The 25,086-nt window shown below is 49.1% G+C and overlaps 2 protein-coding genes and 1 long non-coding RNA gene across 3 annotated transcripts in view; 1 reads left to right on the forward strand and 2 right to left on the reverse strand.

The window, feature by feature from the left end:
- LOC118929734 (uncharacterized) overlaps positions 1 to 25,086 on the forward strand; it is a 289,885-nt gene that overhangs the window by 193,892 nt on the left and 70,907 nt on the right.
- The window catches only part of LOC130679201 (uncharacterized), a 138,377-nt gene that overhangs the window by 99,869 nt on the left and 13,422 nt on the right, over positions 1 to 25,086 (reverse strand). Inside the window, exons 2-3 of the long non-coding RNA XR_008992279.1 lie at positions 19,121 to 19,308; positions 18,552 to 18,797 (exon numbers count right to left, since the gene is read on the reverse strand). This is a non-coding gene — a long non-coding RNA (uncharacterized LOC130679201). The remainder of the gene's footprint in view (positions 1 to 18,551; positions 18,798 to 19,120; positions 19,309 to 25,086) is intronic.
- On the reverse strand, positions 7,521 to 17,195 carry LOC130679200 (uncharacterized). The gene is made up of 3 exons (XM_057487583.1): positions 15,981 to 17,195; positions 13,111 to 13,202; positions 7,521 to 12,656 (listed from the first exon to the last, which is right to left on the reverse strand). Exon 3 carries the CDS (start codon positions 9,724 to 9,726, stop codon positions 8,470 to 8,472), a length of 1,257 nt encoding a protein of 418 aa, XP_057343566.1. The 5' UTR covers positions 9,727 to 12,656; positions 13,111 to 13,202; positions 15,981 to 17,195; the 3' UTR covers positions 7,521 to 8,469.

Raw genomic sequence — 25,086 nt, forward strand, 5'->3', positions numbered from 1 at the left:
ATGTAGTCACTGAGCATCAGTGTAGTAAGATGCCACAGATCCACTATGTGCCTTCTCTGTGCTACACTGTTCTCCCCGTGATACCCCACACCATGTGTACTAAACATAATACCCCTCAATCCCCTTCTCCCTCGCTCCCCACCTGCCCTTCCACACCCCTCCCCTTTGGTAAACACTGGTTCCTTCTTGGAGTCTCCGATTCTGCTGCTACTTTGTTCCTTCAATTTTGCTTCATTGTTATACTTCACAAATGAGGGAAATCATTGGGCGTTTGTCTTTCTCCGCCTGCCTTGTTTCACTGAGCATAATGTCCTCCAGCTCGATCCACGTTGTTCCAAATGGTAGGATTTGTTTCTTTCTTATGGCCGAATAGTATTCCATTGTGTATATGTAACACATCTTCTTTGTCCATTCATCTACTGATGGACACTTAGGTTGCTTCTGTATCTTGGCTACTGTAAAAAGTGACGTGATAAACATAGGGGTGCATATGTCTTTCTGAATCTGAGAAGTTGTATTCTTTGGGTAAATTCCAAGGAGTGGGAATCTGGGTCAAATGGTATTTCTATTTTTAGTTTTTTGAGGAACCTACAGATTGCTTTACACAACGGTTGAACTAGCTTACATTCCCACCAGCAGTGTAGGAGGGTTCCCCTTTCTCCGCATTCTTGCCGGAATTTGTTGTGCTTAGACTTTTTGATGCTGGCCATCCTCACTGGTGTGAGGTGATATCTCATTGCAGTTTGGATTTGCATTTCCCTAATGATTAGTGATGTGGAGCATCTTTTCATGTGTCTGTTGGCCATCTGAATTCCTTCTTTGGAGAACTGTCTCTTCATATCCTCTGCCCATTTCTTAATTGGGTTATTTGCTTTTTGGGTGTGGAGGTGTGTAAGTTTTTTATATATTTTGGATGTTAACCCCTTGTCGGATATGTCATTTACAAATATATTCTCCCATACTGTAGGATGCCTTTTTGTTCTGTTGATGGTGTCCTTTCCCATACAGCAACTTTTTAGTTTGATGTAGTCCCGTGAGTTCATTTTTGCTTTTGTTTCCCTTGCTCGAGGAGATGCGTTCAGGAAGAAGATGCTCATCCTGATGTTCAGGAGATGTTTGCCTATGTTGTCTTCGAAGAGTTTTATGGTTTCATGATTTACATTCAAGTCTTTAATCCATTTCAAGTTTACTTTTGTGTATGGGGTTAAAGAATAATCCAGTAACACTCTCTTGCGAGTAGCTGTACACTTGTGCCAACATCAGCTGTTGGAGAGGCTTTCATTTCCCCATTGTATATCCATGGCTCCTTTAATGGATATTAATTGATCATATATGGGTGGGTTTATATCAGGGATCCGTAGTCTGTCCCATTGGTCTACGGGTCTGTTCTTGTGCAAGTACAGAATTGTCTTCATTACAATAGCCCACATTGTCTTTTGCACTATGTGCAACAAACGCGGACACAAACATTGGGCTACAGCAGAGGGAGGCTTTCCATCCCGCCAACACATGTGGGCCGATAATGTGTCTGCTTCATCACTCACTGGTGATGCCAAAGGCAAATGGCCAGACACATGATATACAGTAACAGTCTCAGTCTGACTAAAGCCCATAGGTCTTGCTACAGCACTTGCCCCCAAAGGGGCCAGTGACCAACCATCCAATTGGCATGGCACCACGTCAGCAGCAACAAGGTCAAGCCCGGCACACAGCCAAGCTGCCAGTGCACACAAATAGAGGGGAGGGTGTGATCATCCTGGGTGATCGGGAGCCATACTGCCCGTGACTCAGTCCACTGAATGCTCTATCCCTCTCCGTCCTCTAACACACATATTGTCTTAGTCCTAGGATGGAAAGTCACAGCCCTCCACTTCGGGGACTGCCCATGAGAGGAGCTGTCTGTATACCAAGCATCCGCAGCTATAGGGGCTTTTCCCTGCTGATAAGGACTCTCGCCTATCAATGGCTCCAGTACAAGTTATTCTTGCTTTTCACACATATACGTAACTTGCCCAAATAAGCATCGAAGATCTACACTCAAGGGGGTATCAGAGATGGTGCTATGCTGCTTCAAGTTTGCGCCCCCATTTGGCCAGTGGAGGCGTATGTGCTATGCCACTCCCTGGCTTTGGGTCAAGTCTCGCATCCACCCCGCGATGGGATACGTGGTTATTACCTTGGTTGGAGCTGTTCTGGTGATGGGCTCCATAGCCAGCAAGGCGTGACACACAGAAGCCAGTCGCTCCTCTGTTAACGGATACTAGATCTCTGCTCCTTTCCATATTGTCACCAGAATCCAACAGGTAGGCATGTCCACTCAAGCCACTGCCAAAGGCCCCATCCACAACCATCTCCATTTACATGAACATCTAGCTCCCAGGGCCTTCATGAATCCATTACACTCAAGGACTATAATGGCCTTGACTGCTTGCTTAGTAGCAGTGAACACAGCTGCACAGGTCTCATCACGGTCCCACCTGATGCCCTTTGGTACCGACTGGTATGAGGCCTTCAGAATTTGTGCCAAGTGCGGGATAAACACCCTCCAGGAGCCCAAAACATCCAAAAACTCTTGTACGACTGACTGCCACAGTGGTAGGGGGGTGGGGAAAGCTTGGACCTTGTCTATGACTACGTCTGGGATAACTGTAGTTTTACCCGACGAGACAACCCCCGAGAACTTGACACACAATCCAGGTCCCTGAACCATCCCTATCGAAATACAGCATTCTTCAACAAACTGGAACGAATAGTTCTAAAAGTCATAGGGAACCACAGAAGACCGAGAATTGCCAAAGCAATCCAGAGAAGGAAGAACAAAGCAGGGGGGATCTCGCTTCCCACCTTCAAGCCATACTACAAAGCCACAGTAATCAGGACAATTTGGTACTGGCACAAGAGCAGACCCATAGAGCAGTGGAACAGAATAGAGAGTTCAGATATTAACCCAAACATGTATGGTCATTAATGTATGATAAAGGAGCCATGGATATACAATGGGGAAATGACAGCCTCTTCCATACCTGGTGTAGGCAAAACTGGACACCTACATATAAGAGAGGGAAACTGGATCATTGTGTAAACCTACACAAAGTAAAATTCGAAATGAATCAAAGACCTGAATATAAGTCAGGAAATCATAATACTCTTAGAAAAATACATAGGCAGAAATCTCTTGGACATAAACATGAGCAACCTCTTAATGAACATATCTCCCCGGCAAGGGAAACAAAAGCAAAAATGAACAAGTGGGACTACATCAAGCTGAAAAGCTTCTGTACAGCAAAGGACACCACCAATAGAACAAAAAGTCATATTGCACTGTAGGAGAATATATTCATAAATGACATATCCCATAAGGGGTTGACAATCAAAATATAGAAAGAGCTCACACACCTCAACAAACAAAAAGCAAATAATCCAACCAAAAAATGGGTAGAGGGTCTGAAAAGACACTTCTCCAAACAAGAAATTCAGAAGGCCAACAGGCCCATGAACAGATGCTCCACATCGCTAATCATCAGAGAAACGCAAATTAAAACCACAATCAGGTATCACCATCCAAAAGACAAACAACAACACATGCTGGCGAGGATGGGGAAAAAGGGGAACCCTCCTAACACTGCTGGGGGGAATGTAAATTAGTTCAGACATTGTGGAAAGCAGTATGGAGGTTCCTCAAAAAACTCAAAATAGAAATACCATTTGACCCCAGAATTCCACTCCTAGGAATGTACCCTAAGAATGCAGCAGCCCAGTTTGGAAAAGGCATATGCATCCCTCTGTTTATCATAGCACCATTGACAATAGCCGAGAAATGGAAGCAACCTAAGTGTCCATCACTAGATGAATGGATAAAGAAGATGTGGTACATATATACAAGGGAATATTATTCATTCAGGCATAAGAAGAAAACAAATCCTATCATTTATGTCCACATGGATGGAGCTGGAGGGTATTATGCTCAGTGAAATAAGCCAGGCGGAGAAAGACAAGTACCAAATGATTTCACTCATCTGTGGAGTATGAATACAAAGCAAAGACGGAAGGAACAAATCAGCAGCAGACTCATAGAACTAAAGAATGGACTAACAGTTCCCAAGGGGAAAGGGACTGGGAAGGGTGGGTGGGAATGGAGGAATAAGGGGATTAAGGGGCATTACGACTAACACATGTAATATAGGGGGTGCACGGAGAAGGAAGGCTAGCAGAGAGAAGACAAGTATTGATGCTACAGCATCTTACTATGCTGATGGGACAGTGACTGCAATGGGGTTATGTGGTGGAGACTTGATAACAGGGGGGACGTAGTAAGCATAAAGTGGCTCATGTGAAACTTGAGCATAAGACTGCATGTCAGTGATACCTTAATAGAAAAAATAAACGAACTCCAATTGGATCAGTGATCTAAATGTAAAAAATTCAACACGACCAAAAAAATTGGTGAATTTCCCTAGAACCTTGATGTAGGCTTCCTTTCTAACAGTGAGTCAAAACATAGGTATTAGGACTCCTGCTTTCAGCCGAGATGAACACAGACTGCATTTACCCCCCTACCTGGATGGAACCCCAGAAAAAAACACAAGAGAACATATGCACAGCAATGGTCTTCAAGACACTGATCGACGGGCAGTGAAGGACAGTAACCCATGAGACAGGAAATAAACAGGGTGAGCCCTACAGCCCCTGCCCTGAGAGTTTCCAGAAAGGCAGCAGCGCGGGAGCACCCAGACACAGGTGGGGAGAAGGGGTTGAGAAACGGGGGGGAAAATGTAGGGAAGCACAACCCGTCAGGAAAATAATCAACTGAAACGGGCCTGAAAAGAAACAGATGTTACAATGAGCAGAGAACATTAAAACAGCTTATAATCATTTTCTTTCTGGTAAAAAAAAAAAAAAATGAGTACAGACAGGGAAGATAGAAAATGAAATTCAAACAGAACTTCTACAGAAAAGACATAGCATCTTAAGATGGAAATTACACTGGGTTAGAATAACAACACTGCCAGAAAAAGGATCTGTGAACGTGAAGACACGGCAGTGGAAGCACTTGCAGATGAAGCAGCCAGAGAGAGAGAGATTAAAGGGAAAGGAAGGGCATCGGTCAGCTGCGGGACAGTGTCAAGCTGTGGAATACACAGGGAATGAGGATCCCAGGAGGGAGGCTGGGGGAAGCACAGGGAACATCTGAAGACACACGGTCAAACTTTCCCCAAAGGTGAAGGAAACCGTCAACACACAGATCCAACAAGTTGCATGACCCCCAAGCACAGACACACGAGGGAAACGCAGCCAAGACGAATCAAGCACATCACCTACGACCGGTGATAGTGAGAACATTTTAAAGCAGTGAGAAGAAGAAGAAAACAAAATATGTGGCATACGGAGGAAAAGATGACGATGACCTTGAATTGCTCTTGGAAATAATGTGTGTGTAAGCGAGGAATATACTTAAAGTACAGGAGGAAAAAACAGCAAAGATCCTTCTAAAAGGGAAGGCAAAATGCAGACATTTTCAGACCTATGAGAGCTGAAAGGTTCTTCATTAACTACAAGAAATGTCACCAAAAAGTCCTTCATGCAGAACGAATAGGAGAGCACATAAAAATCTGGATCTATACAAAGGAATGAAAGTAAAAGAAACAGGAACTACGTATTTTGTCTTATTAGTTAAGTCTCTTAAAAGGTTAACGGAGTATTTAACTACAAATAACAATTTGTGGGATCGGTACTACTGTGAGAGTAAAGTGCAACAACACGGCAAAGACCAAGAGGGGAGAGCTGGAGGGAACTGTGAGCTCCTTATAGTCTAGTGAAATGACAGATCACTTGAAGAAAAACTATGATAAACTAAAGGTGTATAGTATAAACCTTAAAGCACCCCTTAAAATGACGGTGTCATAGCCAACAACCCAACAAAGGTTACAAAATGGAATCACAGAAATGCAATGCACTGGAAGGAAGGAAGACAGAGAACAAAAAGGAAACAAAGAAGACGGGACAGACAGCAAAGACAACAGACCACAAGCTACCCACTTACACCAATAATTGTGTCAGATGGAAGCGGTCTCAACACCCCAGTTAACAGGCACAAATGGTCAGACTGGATAAAAAGGAAAGACCGAATCACATGCTGTCTACAAGAAAATCACTTTATGACTGCCCTTGTAATGTTCACCATGTAGCTTATTCACTATGTAAGAATTTGTTCTGCATGTAAGAACTTGTTCGTTATGCTTCAGAAGACTGCAGACTGACGAAAATTAGGCTTGGGGTGGATTAATGATTGTGCATTGAGCATTGACTCCCCTATACAGAATTTTATTGTTGTTAACGACCATTTGATCAATAAATATGAGAGATGCCCTCACACAAAAAAATAAATAAGTAACCGGGATGTAATGTATAGCATAAGGAATATAGTCAAAATATTGTAACAACTTGGTATGGTGATAGCTGGTGCCTAGAATTATCATGTATAGAAATGTTGAATCACTGTGTTGTACACCTGAAACTAATGTAATACTGTGTGTCAACTACCCTTCAATAAAAAATAATTACCTAAGAAGAAATAAATAATATCCTTAAACATTAAAAAAAGAAAATCACTTTAAAGAGAAAGATGCAAACTAAAAAGTAAAAGGATGGAAAAAGATTCAGCATGCCCAAAGAAGTCTGGGGAGGCTCTATAAATGCCAGAGAAAGTCCATGTCAGAATACTAACAGGGACAAAACAGGCCATTTCTCAACGACAAAGTGGTTAATTAACCAAGAGGATACAACAGTCTTCAGTGTTTACATACCTAACAATAAACATGAATCAAAAAACCGGAGGAACTGCAAGGCGAAATACACAAACCACAACTTGGATCACAGTGTTTTGGTGTCTGGAAAAATCACATGCACCAAGTTTTCCTTAGGCAGCAGGCCCTTGGCTTACATAGGCACCAAGAAGAAGCCACACATTGCGATGAATTCAGGGTTGTCATTAGGAAAGCTGTCCACAATTGTGTGCTGAATGAAATAAGCCGCATACACGCACACACCACTTTTGTAGCATTCCACTTAAATGAGGGACCCAGAAGAGCCAAAGCCATAGAGACAGAGGGGAGGATGGTGGTTGCCAGGGACCGGAAGGGAGACTAGACTGGGCAGGTGGTCTTTAACGGGTGCGCAGTGTCAATTTGGAGATGGGACAACAGGGGGCGGCTGCAAAATTTCAAAGTGCTCAGTGCCGCAGAACTATCCCCTCAAAAATGGCTCAAGTGGTAAATTTTATGTTATTTTACCACAGTAAATACTGAAAAAGAAAACACGAGATTCAGATGCCCGGGTGAAAAGTAGAGGCCTGGAGCTCAGGGGGAGCCGCCTGGCTTACGGCAGGCCTTCAAGTGGCTGATGTCCGGGCTGCGTCTGTGCCCGCGTGCGCCCCCACCTTCACAAAACATCCTCCTGTGTCCTGAATTGGACGTTTTCCCACTAAGTCTTTTTGTGCATGTGACATTTTATTCATAGGATACACAAGAGATGGTGACACATCTGGCTCAAGCTGATACACACGATCAGAAGTTTTATACAGAGAATAGACTTTCTTCATTGGCATTGAGGGGCAGGCTCTGGGAAATCCATACACTTGCTGAAATTGTAGGCACCATTTGAAGTGGGCGTGAGCACGGATACCACAGTCTCTGATTCCGGGTCCTCAAAATGTTCTCTTGGGCTCAGAGGTGCCTGAGGGGTGAGGATGCGTCCCTCTGTACAGAATCCTGAACCTAGTGTCAGTGAACACTGAGCACAAGAGCTCTGTTCTGCCAAGTGCTTTAAAGTTAACTTTTGAGTCCAAGTCAATGTACCTGGGATCTTTCTTACATACCTACGTCACTCTTGTAGGGCTGACTGTTTCTGCTTACCCTGAATTTCCTAGCCACTCACTAGACATGCTCTGTAGGAGAACGTGACAGAGGGCGAGAGTCCACCCGTGTGTCAAGTGGAGAGTGGAGAGGACACGTCATCTGGGGGGGAGGGCTGAAAGGTGACCTGGACGGCTCGAGGATCATCTTGGGGGATGGTCAGACCTTGGGCCAGTGGCAGGAGACATTGTTTGCCCCTGTTCGGATTGGACTGGCAGTTGCCTGTTTTTCCTTCAAACTGGTTGCTAGGTTGCAGCAACCTATGACCTCACGAGGGTTCCGACCCTCCTGGTTGGCAGGTGCTTGGCAGCACAGGTAGCCAGAAGCATCTTCGCAGAGCTTTCTCCACTCCTAGCGTCTCCTCAGCCTGGAGTAGGGATAACGGGCTCACGTTCAGTGAGAATCCACAGGAGGAGTTTGGACAGGGTCTGGTCCCGGAGAGGGCAGGAGTTGGGGACAAATCATGGCCAGCGTTCCACCGAGTTCCCAGGCCGTGAGCCAGAGGCCCCGGCCCGGCCCCTCCGGGCACCCGCCGGAGGTGATGCTGGGGGCAGAAAGATCAGGGCCGCCAGGTGAGGCAGCGGAGGGACGAGGGGCTTGAGGAGGGGGTGCCGACGGCAGGAAGGCCTACCCAGGGGGGCCTTGTGCGCAGGAAGGAGAGACTCAGAAGGCCAGGGACTGGAGGGCGAGGGTGTAGGCGTGGGGACAAGGCCACGGTCTGCGACAGCAGAGGCACTGGGGGCAGCTTGTCTTTTGGGGGTACTTGGAGTGGTGTGGGAGGGGAATCAGGGACCCCAAGGGATGAATCCCAAAGACAACAGCTGGACGCTGTCGCCTGGTTTCTTTGCCCAGCAGCCCAGGCACACAGCAGCCCTCTGCCAGAGGGCTGCGGCCGGCGCGGGAAGCGGGAGAGGTCGGCCGCTCTCCAGGAGGAGTCGGAGGAGGAGGCAGCCCCGGGCAAGGCGGAAGCCTGGGTCGTGGACAGGCTGTGCGGCCTCAAGATGAGGCTGAAGCAACGGCGGGTGTCCCCGGTGCTGCCCGAGCACCACGAGGCCTTCAAAAGGCTGCTTGGTAGGGGGAACCCTGAGCCCATTCCCCTTGAGAGAAACTTCCAGCGACTATGCTTTTCCAATGGAAAAGAATTCCCTGCCAGTTGGTGACCTCTCTGCTCCCAGAGGACTCCTCCGGGGTCACTTAGAAATGGCTGCCAGTAAAGGAGAAGGATGGAGAGATGGCTGGGGAGGCGGCCACGGTCTGCGACAGCAGAGACACTGGGGGCAGCTTGTCTTTTGGGGGTAGTTGGAGTGGAGTGGGAGGGGACACGGGGACCGAGGGACGAATCCCAAAGACAACAGCTGGACGCTGTCGCCTGGTTTCTTTGCCCAGCAGCCCAGGCACACAGCAGCCCAATGCCAGCGGACTCCGGCCGGCGCGGGAAGCGGGCGAGGTCGGCCGCTCTCCAGGAGGAGTCGGAGGAGGCAGCCCAGGGCGAGGAGGACGCCTGGGTCCCGGACATGCTGTGCGGCCTCAAGATGAGGCTGAAGCGACGGCGGGTGTCCCCAGTGCTGCCCGAGCACCACGAGGCCTTCAAAAGGCTGCTTGGTAGGGGGAACCCTGAGCCCATTCCCCTTGAGAGAAACTTCCAGCGACTATGCTTTTCCAATGGAAAAGAATTCCCTGCCAGTTGGTGACCTCTCTGCTCCCAGAGGACTCCTCCGGGAACACTTAGAAATGAGGGAGGATTAGGCCAGAGGCAGAAGCAGTCTGCACTCGGCACACGAAAGCTCTGCTTCCACTGCACCCCTGAGGCTTTCATATCTAAATGCCTCCGTCAGCGTGCGGGGTGCTGACAGGCCATTGGGCGCGCTGATGTGACCGTCAAGGGAGACGATGCCTTCCTGCACGGTGATGGAGCACCACCTTCTGTAGGATCAGACCTGTGCACATCACCTACTGACACCTGCCCCCGCACCCCCAGCCACCAAAGAAGGCTGGCACCATCTTTCTGGCCCAATGAGTGCACCTCGGCCTCCCCACCCCGAAAGGTCCCGTCAGGAGGCACGGCTGCTCACTGCTCAGCCCTGCTCCGGCTGTCCGTCTAACCTGTGCCTCTCTTCCCAGGGGACCCTGTTGTTAAAAGATTCCTGGCCTGGGACAAAAATCTGAGGGTATCTGACAAGGTAACTTTGTCCACTGACATGTGTTCTCTCTCCAGCATCTACCCTGGGGGGCTGGAGGGATGCCTTCTGAACCCACAGTCTCGCCTCCCTCTCCAACTCGGTGCCTTGTCCACACTGCCCTTTGCGGGGCCTGGAGGCTCCTTGCGTGTGAATGGGCAGCCCTGCCCCCACCCCCACTCCCCTGGGGTCCGCCCCTTTGGTTGTGACTGGCAAGTCCCTTGTCGCCTCAGCCCTGGGGACTCCCCTTTGTGCCAGCTTATCAAAGACCCTTCTGATGGCAGCTGTCCTAGATACCCGGCGTCACACCGGCAAAGCCTGCCATCCAGGAGCATCCTAAAGTCCCTCTCCCCGCACGGGCGGGGTCTGCCCCCAGCCTCCCCCTCCCTCACCCCTCCGTCCTTCTTCTTCTGGGATGTGACCGCTCTCCTGTGGCGTTCTCCTCTCCCTCAGTATCTCCTGGCCATGGTCATAGCGTATTTCAGCCGGGCTGGCCTCCCCTCCTGGCAGTACCAGACAATTCACTTCTTCATAGCTCTGTGAGTATTGCTGTCAGTGGCCGGCCGTCAACGTTCAGTCCTCCGGGAGGGCGGAGGGAGGGGTGTGGGACTCTGACGTTGCATCTATTTGCTTTCTCACTCCACGTGTACCGTTCACTTTGGTATGCGAAGGACAGGATTATAACAGAGCGGTTTCTATACTGCTGTCTGTGGAGACAGACAACCCTAACACCACTTAAAACACGGGAACAAACGAAGGACCACATAAAACCCTCCTAAGAGGAGGGACAGAATGGGCACCACGCTGTCCCCACGTGGCCAGGCTTGAGACCGCACCGCCTCCAAAGCCTCGGCCGCTCACCTGCCCGAGTCCACATCGAGTGGACCGTCGTCCTCTGGGTTCCCAGGCAGACGCCACAGTGCAGGCCCTCGTCATGTGACACAGACCGAGCGTAGGCACTCCCCACCCGTGCTTCCTACAAGGCTTTACGTGCCCCAAATCCTCCGAGAACACATTTCTAATGCTCCCCGCCCCTCCTCAGCAATGTCACCAGCTAAGGGGGTTCTAAGCCGGGGCCAGCCTTCTCAGTCTGAACTCAGCCGTCCCCACAGTCAGCATCACACTTGCTTATGGTCCTCATATTGCACTGCTTTGTTCCAATGCTCCGTCTGAAATCCCTTCCCTCTGTGTTCACATTGTGTCTTCTGACTTGTAGGTGTCTTTCACACACATATATATTGGAAGAAAACGACCACTCCTTAAAGTCGGTGCAAAGAGCACGACTGTTACCACGCCTCCCCTGGCCCCCTAACTGTGGTCCCCCAGTAGCACATCAGCTAAAATCCTAGTGCCATGTCACGTTCTGGGTAATAGTTACTTCCTGTCACCCCCCTCCCCTTCTCCAAACCATCAGACCAGACACCGCTGCAGGCAGGTCTTGTCAAAATATCCGCATGTTCACAAAGCCCTCAGCACGCTACTTTGCGTTGCAAACGTTTAAGTTACACTGAGTCCATGAGGCGATCGGTATGGCATTTGACTGTGAGATAAAAGCATCCATCCATCCATCCAGTGAAATCTTGTAGACTGCATTCCGTGCCAGGGACTAGGAGGGCTGGGAGGAGAGCCTTGAGAAGGGCACGTGGCACCCATCCTCCAGCCTGAGCCCCGTGGGAGGGAAGCTATGACTACAGAAACCGGCTAGTCAGTTCCTGCCCTCTGGACGCCTCCGCAGGGAGCCGCAGGGTGTGCACATACAGCCGGTTTGAAGGGCACAGGGCAGATGATGGGGACATTGCATGGAAGCTGCCCTGCTCGCCCTCAGGCCTCCCCGAGGGCCTTTGTCTTCAGCATCCAGGTGTGAGAGGTGCCCTTCAGGTCCCTGCCCCGCAGTGGCTTCTTGATGACTGCGTGGCCCCGTGTGGCGCTGGTAGGGCTCCCGTAGGTCCTCTGTGAAGATCAGCCTGGGCCTCTCCTTGGAAGCTGACCTCGGCTGGGGATCCTTCCCATCTTGCTGCTGACCAGCAGCCCGATGTCTCTCCCCAGCTACCTGGCCAACGACATGGAGGAGGACGACGAGGGCCCCAAGCAGGCCATCCTTTGGCTCCTCTACGGGAACAACCGTGCCCGGCGTCTCCTCTTCCACCAACGGCGAGTCCAATTCGCCCAGTCCATGGGCTGGAGGGCCTGGGTCTCCCGGGAAGAGTGTGAGGAGGTGCGTGAGCAGCTGGGATCTGGGGGCGGGGGTGCCGGACGGCAGCGGGGGGAACACGGGATCGTGGGATCTGGAGGCTGGGCGAGGAAGGAGGGGCCACCTGAGGCCAGAGCCACCTGCCTTCCAGATCCAAGCGTTTGACCCAGAGCTCCCGGTGTGGAGGCGAGACCGCAGCCTGCTTGCTGTGTGAGCGCTCCCGGGACCCCGGAGGCCTGGTTGCACCGGCCCGAAAGAAGGGAAGTCTGGATCCTCGGGTGTAGACAGAGCACCTCGTTGTGTCGACTTAGGAAGTCACCCTTCCAGACGCTGACTCCGCTCCCAGCCACAGGCCGAAGACACATGCAGGTATGACCCCTGCACACAACCAGAGGGGAGGGCGTGATCATCCTGGGTGATCGGGAGCCATACTGCCCGTCACTCAGTCCACTGAATGCTCTACCCCTCTCCGTCCTCTAACACCCATATTGTCTTAGTCCTAGGACAGAAAGTCACAGCCCTCCACTTCGGGGGCTGCCCACGAGAGGAGCCCTGTGTATACCAAGCATCTTCAGGTATAGGGGCTTCTCCCTGCTGATAAGGACTCTCGCCTACCAATGGCTCACGGGCAAGTTCTTCTTGCTTGCCACTCATATACGTCACTTGCCCAAATAAGCACTGGAGATCTCCACTCAAGGAGATAACGGCGATGGTGCTATGCTGCTGCAAGTTTGCGCCCCCATTTGGCCAGCGGAGGCGTCTGTGCCATGCCACTCCCTGACGTTTGGGTCCAGTCTCACACCCACCCCGCGAAGGGATAGGCGGTTATTACCTTGGTCGGGGCTGTTCCGGTGATGGGCTCCATAGCCAGCAAGGCGTGATACACAGAAGCCAGTCGCTCCTCTGTTAATGGCTACCAGACCTCTGCTCCTTTCCATAATTGTGACCAGAATCCAACAGGTTGGCATGTCCACTTAAGCCACTGCTAAAGGCCCCATCCATAATCATCTCCGTTTACATGAACATCTAGCTCCCAGGGCCTTCATGAATCCATTACACTCAAGGACTATAACGGCCTTGACTGCTTGCTTAGTAGCAGTGAACACAGCTGCACAGGTCTCATCACGGTCCCACCTGATGCCCTTTTGTACCGACTGCTATGAGGCCTTCAGAAAGTGCGGGATAAACACCCTCCAGGAGCCCAAAACACCCAAAGACTCTTGCACGACTGACTGCCACAGTGGTAGGGGTGGGGTAAGCCTGGACGTCTGGGATAACTATAGTTTTACCCGACCAGACAACCCACAAGAACTTGGCACACAAACCAGGTCCCTGAATCATCCCTATCAAAATACCGACAGCATTCTTCAACAAAATGGAAAAAATAGTTCTAAAAGTCATAAGGAACAACAAAAGACCCCGAATAGCCAAAGCAATCCTAAGAAGGAAGAATAAAGCGGGGGAAGATGAGGGTTATGCTCCCCAACTTCAAGTTCTACTACACAGCCACAGTAATCAAGACAATTTGGTACTGGCACAAGAACAGACCTGTAGATCAATGGAACAGGATAGAGGGCGCAGATATAACCCACACATACATGGCCAATTAATACATGATATAGGAACGACGGACATACAATGGGGAAATGGCAGCCTCTTCCACAGCTGGTGTTGGCAAAACTGGACAGCTACATGAGAGAGAGAGAGAGAAGGAAATGGGACTGCGGTCTAATTCCATACACAAGAGTAAACTCGAAATGGATCAAAGACCTGAATGAAAGTCATGAAACCATAAAACTCTTAGAAGTAAATCATAGGCAAAAGTCTCTTGAATGTAAACCTGAGCAGCTTTTTCATGGACATGTCTCCTAGGACAAGGGAAACAAAAGCAAAGATGAACAAGTGGGACTCCATCCAAGTAAAAAGCTTGTGTACAGCAAAGGACACCATCAGTGGAAGAAAAAGGCATCTCTACAGTATGGGAGAATATATTCATAAATGACATATATGATAAGGGGTTGACAGCCAAAATATAAAGAGTTCATGCACCTCAACAACCAAAAGGCAAACAACACGACTAAAAAATAGGCAGAGGATCTGAACACACACTTCTCCAAAGAAGAAATTCAGATGGCCAACGGGCCCATGAAAAGATGCTCCACATCGCTAATTGTCAGAGAAAGGAGAACTTAAACCACAATGAGATATCCCCTCACACTGGTCAGGATGGCCACCATCCAAAAGACAAACAACAACACATGCTGGTGAGGATGTGGAGAAAGGGGCACCCTCCTACACTGCTGGGGGGACTGTAAATTAGTTCAACCATTCCGAAAAGCATTGTGGAGGTTCCTCAAAAAACTCAACATAGAAATACCATTTGGCCCAGGAATTCCACTCCTAGGAATCTCACCTAAGAATGCAGCAGCCCAGTTTGAAAAAGACATAGGTACCCCTATGTTTATCACAGCACTACTTACAATAGCCAAGAAATGGAAGCAACCTAAGTGTCCATCAGAACATGAATGGATAAGGAAGATGTGGTACATATCCACAATGGAATATTAGTCAGCCATAAGAAGAAAACAAATCCTACCATTTGTAACAACATGGATGGGGCTAGAGGGTATTATGCTCATTGAAATAAGCCAGGCGGAGAAAGACAAGTACCAAATGATTTCACTCATATGTGAAGTATCAGAACAAAGAAAAAAACTGAATGAACAAAACAACAGCAGACTCACAGAACCCAAGAATGGACTAAGAGTTACCAAAGGGAGAGGGATTGGGGAGGATGGGTGGGAAGGGAGGGACGAGGGGGGAAAGGGGGCATTATGATTAGCAGACATAATGTAGGGGGGAGCACGGGGAGGGCTGTACAACACAGAGAAGACACGTAGCGATTCTGTAGCATCTTACTACGCTGATGGACAGTGACTGTGACTGTAATGGTGTAGGTGGTGGGGACTTGATGATAGGGGGAGTCTAGTAACCACAATGCTACTCATGTAATTGTAGATTAATGATACCAAATAAATAAATGATTCCCTATCGATATGGAGATGGCCTACTTCTACTCTCCACCCCTTGGGAACACCTATTGATATGGAGATGCACTGAGGCCAGGTGAGGGATTCTGGAAATACTGCAATTTTACCAACAGCCTAATCCTCCAGAAATTTTTGACTCACAATCTCCTCGTGCCTCATCTTCTGCAAGGGCCCCCGTGTGAGAGAACTGGAGCACCGTAACCAGACCATTAACACAAAATCATGGTAATCCTCAAGCCGAGGATTCAGCTAGGTTCAAACTCCTATGCACATTAAGGCCATAGCTGGCCTGTTCCACAGGCGGTCAGCAGCTGAACGGGTAGGGAGTACACACAAGTCATGACAGGGAAGCTGCAGCCGGGGGGGCGCATACCAGGCCACAAGGACTGTGGAAGAAAATAACTTTAGGGGCGGTAAGATACCTGCTTTAATGACAGCAGCAGAGGCAAATCTTGTCCATCAGGTAGAATGCATGCAAGAGAGGGGTCCTGTGACTGGACAGTGGCAGGAATGGGATCTCGTCCTGGTCTAGTGTACCAGACTTTCACGCCCCTCCCTGTGCGAGCTACAGATGGGTCAGTAGATAGGGCTACGGGAGGTACATGCACCGGCCATAAAGATAAAACTAAACTTCCCCATAAGATGCTCCTACCTCCGGGACGTATTGGGTACACTACCGCGATCTCTGGAGGCCAACTCTGCTATTACTCCAGGGACACGCAGGAGGCCAGCTTTCAAGCCTTCTCCCCAGGGTGCCAGACGGGCCAGTCATCGCTGGTCCATGTGTTGAAATGTTCAGGACCACGTCCGCTCAACTAAAAACTCAAAATAGAGATAGCATTTGATCCAGGAGTTCCACTCTTAGAAACTTATCCTAACAAAACAGAATCACAGACCCAAAAAAGACATATGCACCCCTATGTTTATCGCAGCATTATTTACAATAGCCAAGATATGGAAGCAACCTCAGTGTCCATCACTAGATGAAGGGATAAAGAAGATGTGGTACATATATACAATGTAATATTAGTCAGCCATAAGGAGAAAACAAATCCTACCATTCACAACAACACGGATGGAGCTAGAGGGTATTATGCTCAGTGAAATAAGCCAGGCGGAGAAAGGCAAGTATCAAGTGATTTCACTCATATGTCGAGTATAAGAACAAAGAAAAAACTGAATCAGAACCCAAGAAGGCTACCAACAGTTACCAAAGGTAAGGGCCTGGGGAGGATGGGTTGGAAGCGGGGGATAAGGGGAAAAGGGGGCATTACGAATAGTACACATAGTGCAGGGGGCTGGGGCGATGGGCACGGGGAAGGCAGTACAGCACAGAGAAGGCAAGTAGTGATTCTATAGCATCTTACTATGCTGATAGACAGTGACTGTAATGGGGTATGTCGTGCGGACTTGGTAACGGGGAAATCTAGTAACCACAGTGTTGCTCATGTAAGTGTACACTAATGATACCAAAATAAAAAATAAACAATTTAAAAAGCGAATATTTACTCGAGTAACTAAAAATCATTCATGAAAGCAGTGATTTCAGTGTCAACCCAATATATTGTAAGTGTTTACAATTGGAAGGAAACATCATGAACCAGTTAAAATCTTGGTATCTGCTTCTAGACAGGAAATCCGACACAAAACCTAAAACTGCCAGGAACGGGTACAGAAACTCGAGTTTCACATCCAGGAGGCAAGGGCGAAAGGGAGCCAGGGAGCCTGGGTAGCGGTAGAGAGTTGGCACTCAAACACACATTTCCTCAATTTACTGGAAGGTACAGCAATCCCATCAACATAGGCACCTTTATTGCCCTAGTCCTAAAAACTCGTTTTAAAAATAACGCAGGACAGTGACTGTAATGGGGTATGTGGTGGGTACTTGATAACGGGGACAATCTAGGAACCACAGTGCTGCTCATGTAAGTGTATATTAATGATACCAAAATAAAAAACACATAAAAATAACGGAGGAGCCAAAAGGAGCCGCTTGGTCGGAAACCTACGCGAAATTCCTAACACAGCCTGGGCTGCAGCCGGCGGCAGGGTCGTTCCCGCCCATTACTATACAAACAGGTACCCGGTCTCCGGGCGGGGGACCTCGCCAGTGCCCGTCGCCCCTGGGCGGACAACTCTCCCTCCTCTCGCCACAGGACCTGTCCAGACAACAGCAATCAGCAGACATTTCACTGCTGACTGAACAAGAGGTAGAGAACAGCACAGAATCGCCCCCGAGATAAGCAGACATGCAAGCAGCTCACACAGATCAATAAACACTGCAACTGCAACGCCGGCAGCGGACGCGCGCGACCCTCGGCCGTCCGCCCCCTCCCCCACCCGCCTGCCACCCCAGACCAGCGCCCCACCCAAGCTCCATTACCCGGGAGCAGCGCTCCGCGACTCCGGCCGGATAACAACTTCCCAGAAAACACCAAAGAGAAAAAAAGGCGTCCACGCAGAGCCCCATCCTGGCGCGGAAAAGCAGCTCTCCCGGGCGAGGGGATCTGTCTGTGGTGCTTCCCCGTCCCTGACACCGGGTAACAACTCCGCAAAGGCACCTGCCGCCCAGCTCGCCGCCAGCTCCAGGTCTCCCACGGCGGCAAGTGGGTGCCCGCTCGTGCCCGGAGGGCCCGGCCGCCGCGCCAGCTCCCCACGGAGCGTGGACCGCAGTCCCGGGGCTCGCCTCGCCGTGGCCAGCCGGGACCCGAGGAGCGGGACCGCTGAGGGCCCCGCGCCTCCGTCCCGCCGCCCCCCCATCCGCGGGCGCGCCTCGCCGGCCGGTCCCAACCTCACCGCCGCCGGCGCAGCCCGGTCCGACCGCGGCGCGCTCCGCCGGGACCCGCGCGCTGACATGCAGCCCGCAGCCCGCAGCCCGGCCCGGCACGGAGGGGCTGAACAGTGGGCAAAACCCGCTCCGCCCAGACCAGAGAACTGGCCGGCCGCGTCCCGGACGCCCGCCCAGCGCCGGGGAGGCGGCGGCGGCGGCGAACCGTCCCGGGGGGCGGCAGCGGCGGCAGGAGCGGCCAGCCGGAGAGAGACCAGGGGAGGGGCTCGACGCCTCAGGGAGAGCGGAGCGGAGCGGCCGCGGCGCGGCTCCGGCAGCTGCGGCAGCGGAGGCGGGCAGAGAGCGCTCCCATCCCCTTGGCCGGCCCTGCTCTGGCCGCCCCGGCTGCCCGGCTTCCCCTGACGCCGCCGTTCCCCGGTCCCCTCCGCTACTCACCGTTGCTGCACCCGCCGGCTCGTCGGCTTTCCGCGCCCACACCTGGGCCGTCCGTCTGCTCCTCCTGCAGACGCCCCCATGCTCCAGCCACGTCCTGCGCCTCTCCGCACCGCACCTGGCTTACGACACTCGCGGCTTTACGACAGCACGTTCCTCAGACCTAGAGCCGCTCGCTCTACGGCGGGAACCTTGTTGCTAGGGAGAGGACGCTGCATCCAGCACGGAGGGAGGGAAACGTTCCCTCAGCTGTAGGGGATGCGGAGGGGACCGCTGGGATACTTCAGTGAAAACGACAAAACATACTGAGAAAGGGGGTGGTGGGGAGAGGGGGAAGGGTTAAAGGGCGTTATGATTAGCACACATAATGGAGGGGGGTCATGGGGAAGGCAGTACAGCACAGAGAAGACAGTGACTCCACAGCATCTTACTACACTGACGGACAGTGACTGCAATGGTGGATGGGGGGACTTGGTAATATGGGTGAATCTAGTGACCACCATGGCGGTCATGTGAATCCTTCATAACACTGAATACCAATGATACCTTCATAAAAAATAAAAAAACATTACCGAATAAATGAAGGAAGACTTGAATAAATGAAGAGAGGTGATGTGTTCACGTATTCGAAGATTCAGTTGGAAGACGGTTCTTCCTGTAACGGCTGTGGATTCAACATAATCCCCATCATAATCCCACAGGCACTCCTTCTGGGGTCTGCTGACTTCTTCAAAGGTCAATGGAAAGCCCCACCAACGGCCTACACCTCGAGCAAGGGAAACAAAAGCAAAAATGAACTCATGGGACTACATCAAACTAAAAAGTTGCTGTATGGGAAAGGACACCATCAACAGAACAAAAAGACTTCCTACAGTATGGGAGAATATATTTGTCTTTTTTTAAAATGTATTTTTATTAAGGTATGATTGATATACACTCTTAATGAACGTTTCACATGAAAAAACAATGTCGTTACTACATTTACCCATATTATCAAGTCCCCACTCAGGCCCCAATGTAGTCACTGAGCATCAGTGTAGTAAGATGCCACAGATCCACTATGTGCCTTCTCTGTGCTACACTGTTCTCCCCGTGATACCCCACACCATGTGTACTAAACATAATACCCCTCAATCCCCTTCTCCCTCGCTCCCCACCTGCCCTTCCACACCCCTCCCCTTTGGTAAACACTGGTTCCTTCTTGGAGTCTCCGATTCTGCTGCTACTTTGTTCCTTCAATTTTGCTTCATTGTTATACTTCACAAATGAGGGAAATCATTGGGCGTTTGTCTTTCTCCGCCTGCCTTGTTTCACTGAGCATAATGTCCTCCAGCTCGATCCACGTTGTTCCAAATGGTAGGATTTGTTTCTTTCTTATGGCCGAATAGTATTCCATTGTGTATATGTAACACATCTTCTTTGTCCATTCATCTACTGATGGACACTTAGGTTGCTTCTGTATCTTGGCTACTGTAAAAAGTGACGTGATAAACATAGGGGTGCATATGTCTTTCTGAATCTGAGAAGTTGTATTCTTTGGGTAAATTCCAAGGAGTGGGAATCTGGGTCAAATGGTATTTCTATTTTTAGTTTTTTGAGGAACCTACAGATTGCTTTACACAACGGTTGAACTAGCTTACATTCCCACCAGCAGTGTAGGAGGGTTCCCCTTTCTCCGCATTCTTGCCGGAATTTGTTGTGCTTAGACTTTTTGATGCTGGCCATCCTCACTGGTGTGAGGTGATATCTCATTGCAGTTTGGATTTGCATTTCCCTAATGATTAGTGATGTGGAGCATCTTTTCATGTGTCTGTTGGCCATCTGAATTCCTTCTTTGGAGAACTGTCTCTTCATATCCTCTGCCCATTTCTTAATTGGGTTATTTGCTTTTTGGGTGTGGAGGTGTGTAAGTTTTTTATATATTTTGGATGTTAACCCCTTGTCGGATATGTCATTTACAAATATATTCTCCCATACTGTAGGATGCCTTTTTGTTCTGTTGATGGTGTCCTTTCCCATACAGCAACTTTTTAGTTTGATGTAGTCCCGTGAGTTCATTTTTGCTTTTGTTTCCCTTGCTCGAGGAGATGCGTTCAGGAAGAAGATGCTCATCCTGATGTTCAGGAGATGTTTGCCTATGTTGTCTTCGAAGAGTTTTATGGTTTCATGATTTACATTCAAGTCTTTAATCCATTTCAAGTTTACTTTTGTGTATGGGGTTAAAGAATAATCCAGTAACACTCTCTTGCGAGTAGCTGTACACTTGTGCCAACATCAGCTGTTGGAGAGGCTTTCATTTCCCCATTGTATATCCATGGCTCCTTTAATGGATATTAATTGATCATATATGGGTGGGTTTATATCAGGGATCCGTAGTCTGTCCCATTGGTCTACGGGTCTGTTCTTGTGCAAGTACAGAATTGTCTTCATTACAATAGCCCACATTGTCTTTTGCACTATGTGCAACAAACGCGGACACAAACATTGGGCTACAGCAGAGGGAGGCTTTCCATCCCGCCAACACATGTGGGCCGATAATGTGTCTGCTTCATCACTCACTGGTGATGCCAAAGGCAAATGGCCAGACACATGATATACAGTAACAGTCTCAGTCTGACTAAAGCCCATAGGTCTTGCTACAGCACTTGCCCCCAAAGGGGCCAGTGACCAACCATCCAATTGGCATGGCACCACGTCAGCAGCAACAAGGTCAAGCCCGGCACACAGCCAAGCTGTCAGTGCACACAAATAGAGGGGAGGGTGTGATCATCCTGGGTGATCGGGAGCCATACTGCCCGTGACTCAGTCCACTGAATGCTCTATCCCTCTCCGTCCTCTAACACACATATTGTCTTAGTCCTAGGACGGAAAGTCACAGCCCTCCACTTCGGGGACTGCCCATGAGAGGAGCTGTCTGTATACCAAGCATCCTCAGCTATAGGGGCTTTTCCCTGCTGATAAGGACTCTCGCCTATCAATGGCTCCAGTACAAGTTATTCTTGCTTTTCACACATATACGTAACTTGCCCAAATAAGCATCGAAGATCTACACTCAAGGGGGTATCAGAGATGGTGCTATGCTGCTTCAAGTTTGCGCCCCCATTTGGCCAGTGGAGGCGTATGTGCTATGCCACTCCCTGGCTTTGGGTCAAGTCTCGCATCCACCCCGCGATGGGATACGTGGTTATTACCTTGGTTGGAGCTGTTCTGGTGATGGGCTCCATAGCCAGCAAGGTGTGACACACAGAAGCCAGTCGCTCCTCTGTTAACGGATACTAGATCTCTGCTCCTTTCCATATTGTCACCAGAATCCAACAGGTAGGCATGTCCACTCAAGCCACTGCCAAAGGCCCCATCCACAACCATCTCCATTTACATGAACATCTAGCTCCCAGGGCCTTCATGAATCCATTACACTCAAGGACTATAATGGCCTTGACTGCTTGCTTAGTAGCAGTGAACACAGCTGCACAGGTCTCATCACGGTCCCACCTGATGCCCTTTTGTACCGACTGGTATGAGGCCTTCAGAATTTGTGCCAAGTGCGGGATAAACACCCTCCAGGAGCCCAAAACACCCAAAAACTCTTGTACGACTGACTGCCACAGTGGTAGGGGGGTGGGGAAAGCTTGGACCTTGTCTATGACTACGTCTGGGATAACTGTAGTTTTACCCGACGAGACAACCCCCGAGAACTTGACACACAATCCAGGTCCCTGAACCATCCCTATCGAAATACAGCATTCTTCAACAAACTGGAACGAATAGTTCTAAAAGTCATAGGGAACCACAGAAGACCGAGAATTGCCAAAGCAATCCAGAGAAGGAAGAACAAAGCAGGGGGGATCTCGCTTCCCACCTTCAAGCCATACTACAAAGCCACAGTAATCAGGACAATTTGGTACTGGCACAAGAGCAGACCCATAGACCAGTGGAACAGAATAGAGAGTTCAGATATTAACCCAAACATGTATGGTCATTAATGTATGATAAAGGAGCCATGGATATACAATGGGGAAATGACAGCCTCTTCCATACCTGGTGTAGGCAAAACTGGACACCTACATATAAGAGAGGGAAACTGGATCATTGTGTAAACCTACACAAAGTAAAATTCGAAATGAATCAAAGACCTGAATATAAGTCAGGAAATCATAATACTCTTAGAAAAATACATAGGCAGAAATCTCTTGGACATAAACATGAGCAACCTCTTAATGAACATATCTCCCCGGCAAGGGAAACAAAAGCAAAAATGAACAAGTGGGACTACATCAAGCTGAAAAGCTTCTGTACAGCAAAGGACACCACCAATAGAACAAAAAGTCATATTGCACTGTAGGAGAATATATTCATAAATGACATATCCCATAAGGGGTTGACAATCAAAATATAGAAAGAGCTCACACACCTCAACAAACAAAAAGCAAATAATCCAACCAAAAAATGGGTAGAGGGTCTGAAAAGACACTTCTCCAAACAAGAAATTCAGAAGGCCAACAGGCCCATGAACAGATGCTCCACATCGCTAATCATCAGAGAAACGCAAATTAAAACCACAATCAGGTATCACCATCCAAAAGACAAACAACAACACATGCTGGCGAGGATGGGGAAAAAGGGGAACCCTCCTAACACTGCTGGGGGGAATGTAAATTAGTTCAGACATTGTGGAAAGCAGTATGGAGGTTCCTCAAAAAACTCAAAATAGAAATACCATTTGACCCCAGAATTCCACTCCTAGGAATGTACCCTAAGAATGCAGCAGCCCAGTTTGGAAAAGGCATATGCATCCCTCTGTTTATCATAGCACCATTGACAATAGCCGAGAAATGGAAGCAACCTAAGTGTCCATCACTAGATGAATGGATAAAGAAGATGTGGTACATATATACAAGGGAATATTATTCATTCAGGCATAAGAAGAAAACAAATCCTATCATTTATGTCCACATGGATGGAGCTGGAGGGTATTATGCTCAGTGAAATAAGCCAGGCGGAGAAAGACAAGTACCAAATGATTTCACTCATCTGTGGAGTATGAATACAAAGCAAAGACGGAAGGAACAAATCAGCAGCAGACTCATAGAACTAAAGAATGGACTAACAGTTCCCAAGGGGAAAGGGACTGGGAAGGGTGGGTGGGAATGGAGGAATAAGGGGATTAAGGGGCATTACGACTAACACATGTAATATAGGGGGTGCACGGAGAAGGAAGGCTAGCAGAGAGAAGACAAGTATTGATGCTACAGCATCTTACTATGCTGATGGGACAGTGACTGCAATGGGGTTATGTGGTGGAGACTTGATAACAGGGGGGACGTAGTAAGCATAAAGTGGCTCATGTGAAACTTGAGCATAAGACTGCATGTCAGTGATACCTTAATAGAAAAAATAAACGAACTCCAATTGGATCAGTGATCTAAATGTAAAAAATTCAACACGACCAAAAAAATTGGTGAATTTCCCTAGAACCTTGATGTAGGCTTCCTTTCTAACAGTGAGTCAAAACATAGGTATTAGGACTCCTGCTTTCAGCCGAGATGAACACAGACTGCATTTACCCCCCTACCTGGATGGAACCCCAGAAAAAAACACAAGAGAACATATGCACAGCAATGGTCTTCAAGACACTGATCGACGGGCAGTGAAGGACAGTAACCCATGAGACAGGAAATAAACAGGGTGAGCCCTACAGCCCCTGCCCTGAGAGTTTCCAGAAAGGCAGCAGCGCGGGAGCACCCAGACACAGGTGGGGAGAAGGGGTTGAGAAACGGGGGGGAAAATGTAGGGAAGCACAACCCGTCAGGAAAATAATCAACTGAAACGGGCCTGAAAAGAAACAGATGTTACAATGAGCAGAGAACATTAAAACAGCTTATAATCATTTTCTTTCTGGTAAAAAAAAAAAAAAATGAGTACAGACAGGGAAGATAGAAAATGAAATTCAAACAGAACTTCTACAGAAAAGACATAGCATCTTAAGATGGAAATTACACTGGGTTAGAATAACAACACTGCCAGAAAAAGGATCTGTGAACGTGAAGACACGGCAGTGGAAGCACTTGCAGATGAAGCAGCCAGAGAGAGAGAGATTAAAGGGAAAGGAAGGGCATCGGTCAGCTGCGGGACAGTGTCAAGCTGTGGAATACACAGGGAATGAGGATCCCAGGAGGGAGGCTGGGGGAAGCACAGGGAACATCTGAAGACACACGGTCAAACTTTCCCCAAAGGTGAAGGAAACCGTCAACACACAGATCCAACAAGTTGCATGACCCCCAAGCACAGACACACGAGGGAAACGCAGCCAAGACGAATCAAGCACATCACCTACGACCGGTGATAGTGAGAACATTTTAAAGCAGTGAGAAGAAGAAGAAAACAAAATATGTGGCATACGGAGGAAAAGATGACGATGACCTTGAATTGCTCTTGGAAATAATGTGTGTGTAAGCGAGGAATATACTTAAAGTACAGGAGGAAAAAACAGCAAAGATCCTTCTAAAAGGGAAGGCAAAATGCAGACATTTTCAGACCT

This window comes from Manis pentadactyla, chromosome 10, assembly GCF_030020395.1.
Source record: "Manis pentadactyla isolate mManPen7 chromosome 10, mManPen7.hap1, whole genome shotgun sequence".
Taxonomy (NCBI): Eukaryota; Metazoa; Chordata; class Mammalia; order Pholidota; family Manidae; genus Manis; species Manis pentadactyla.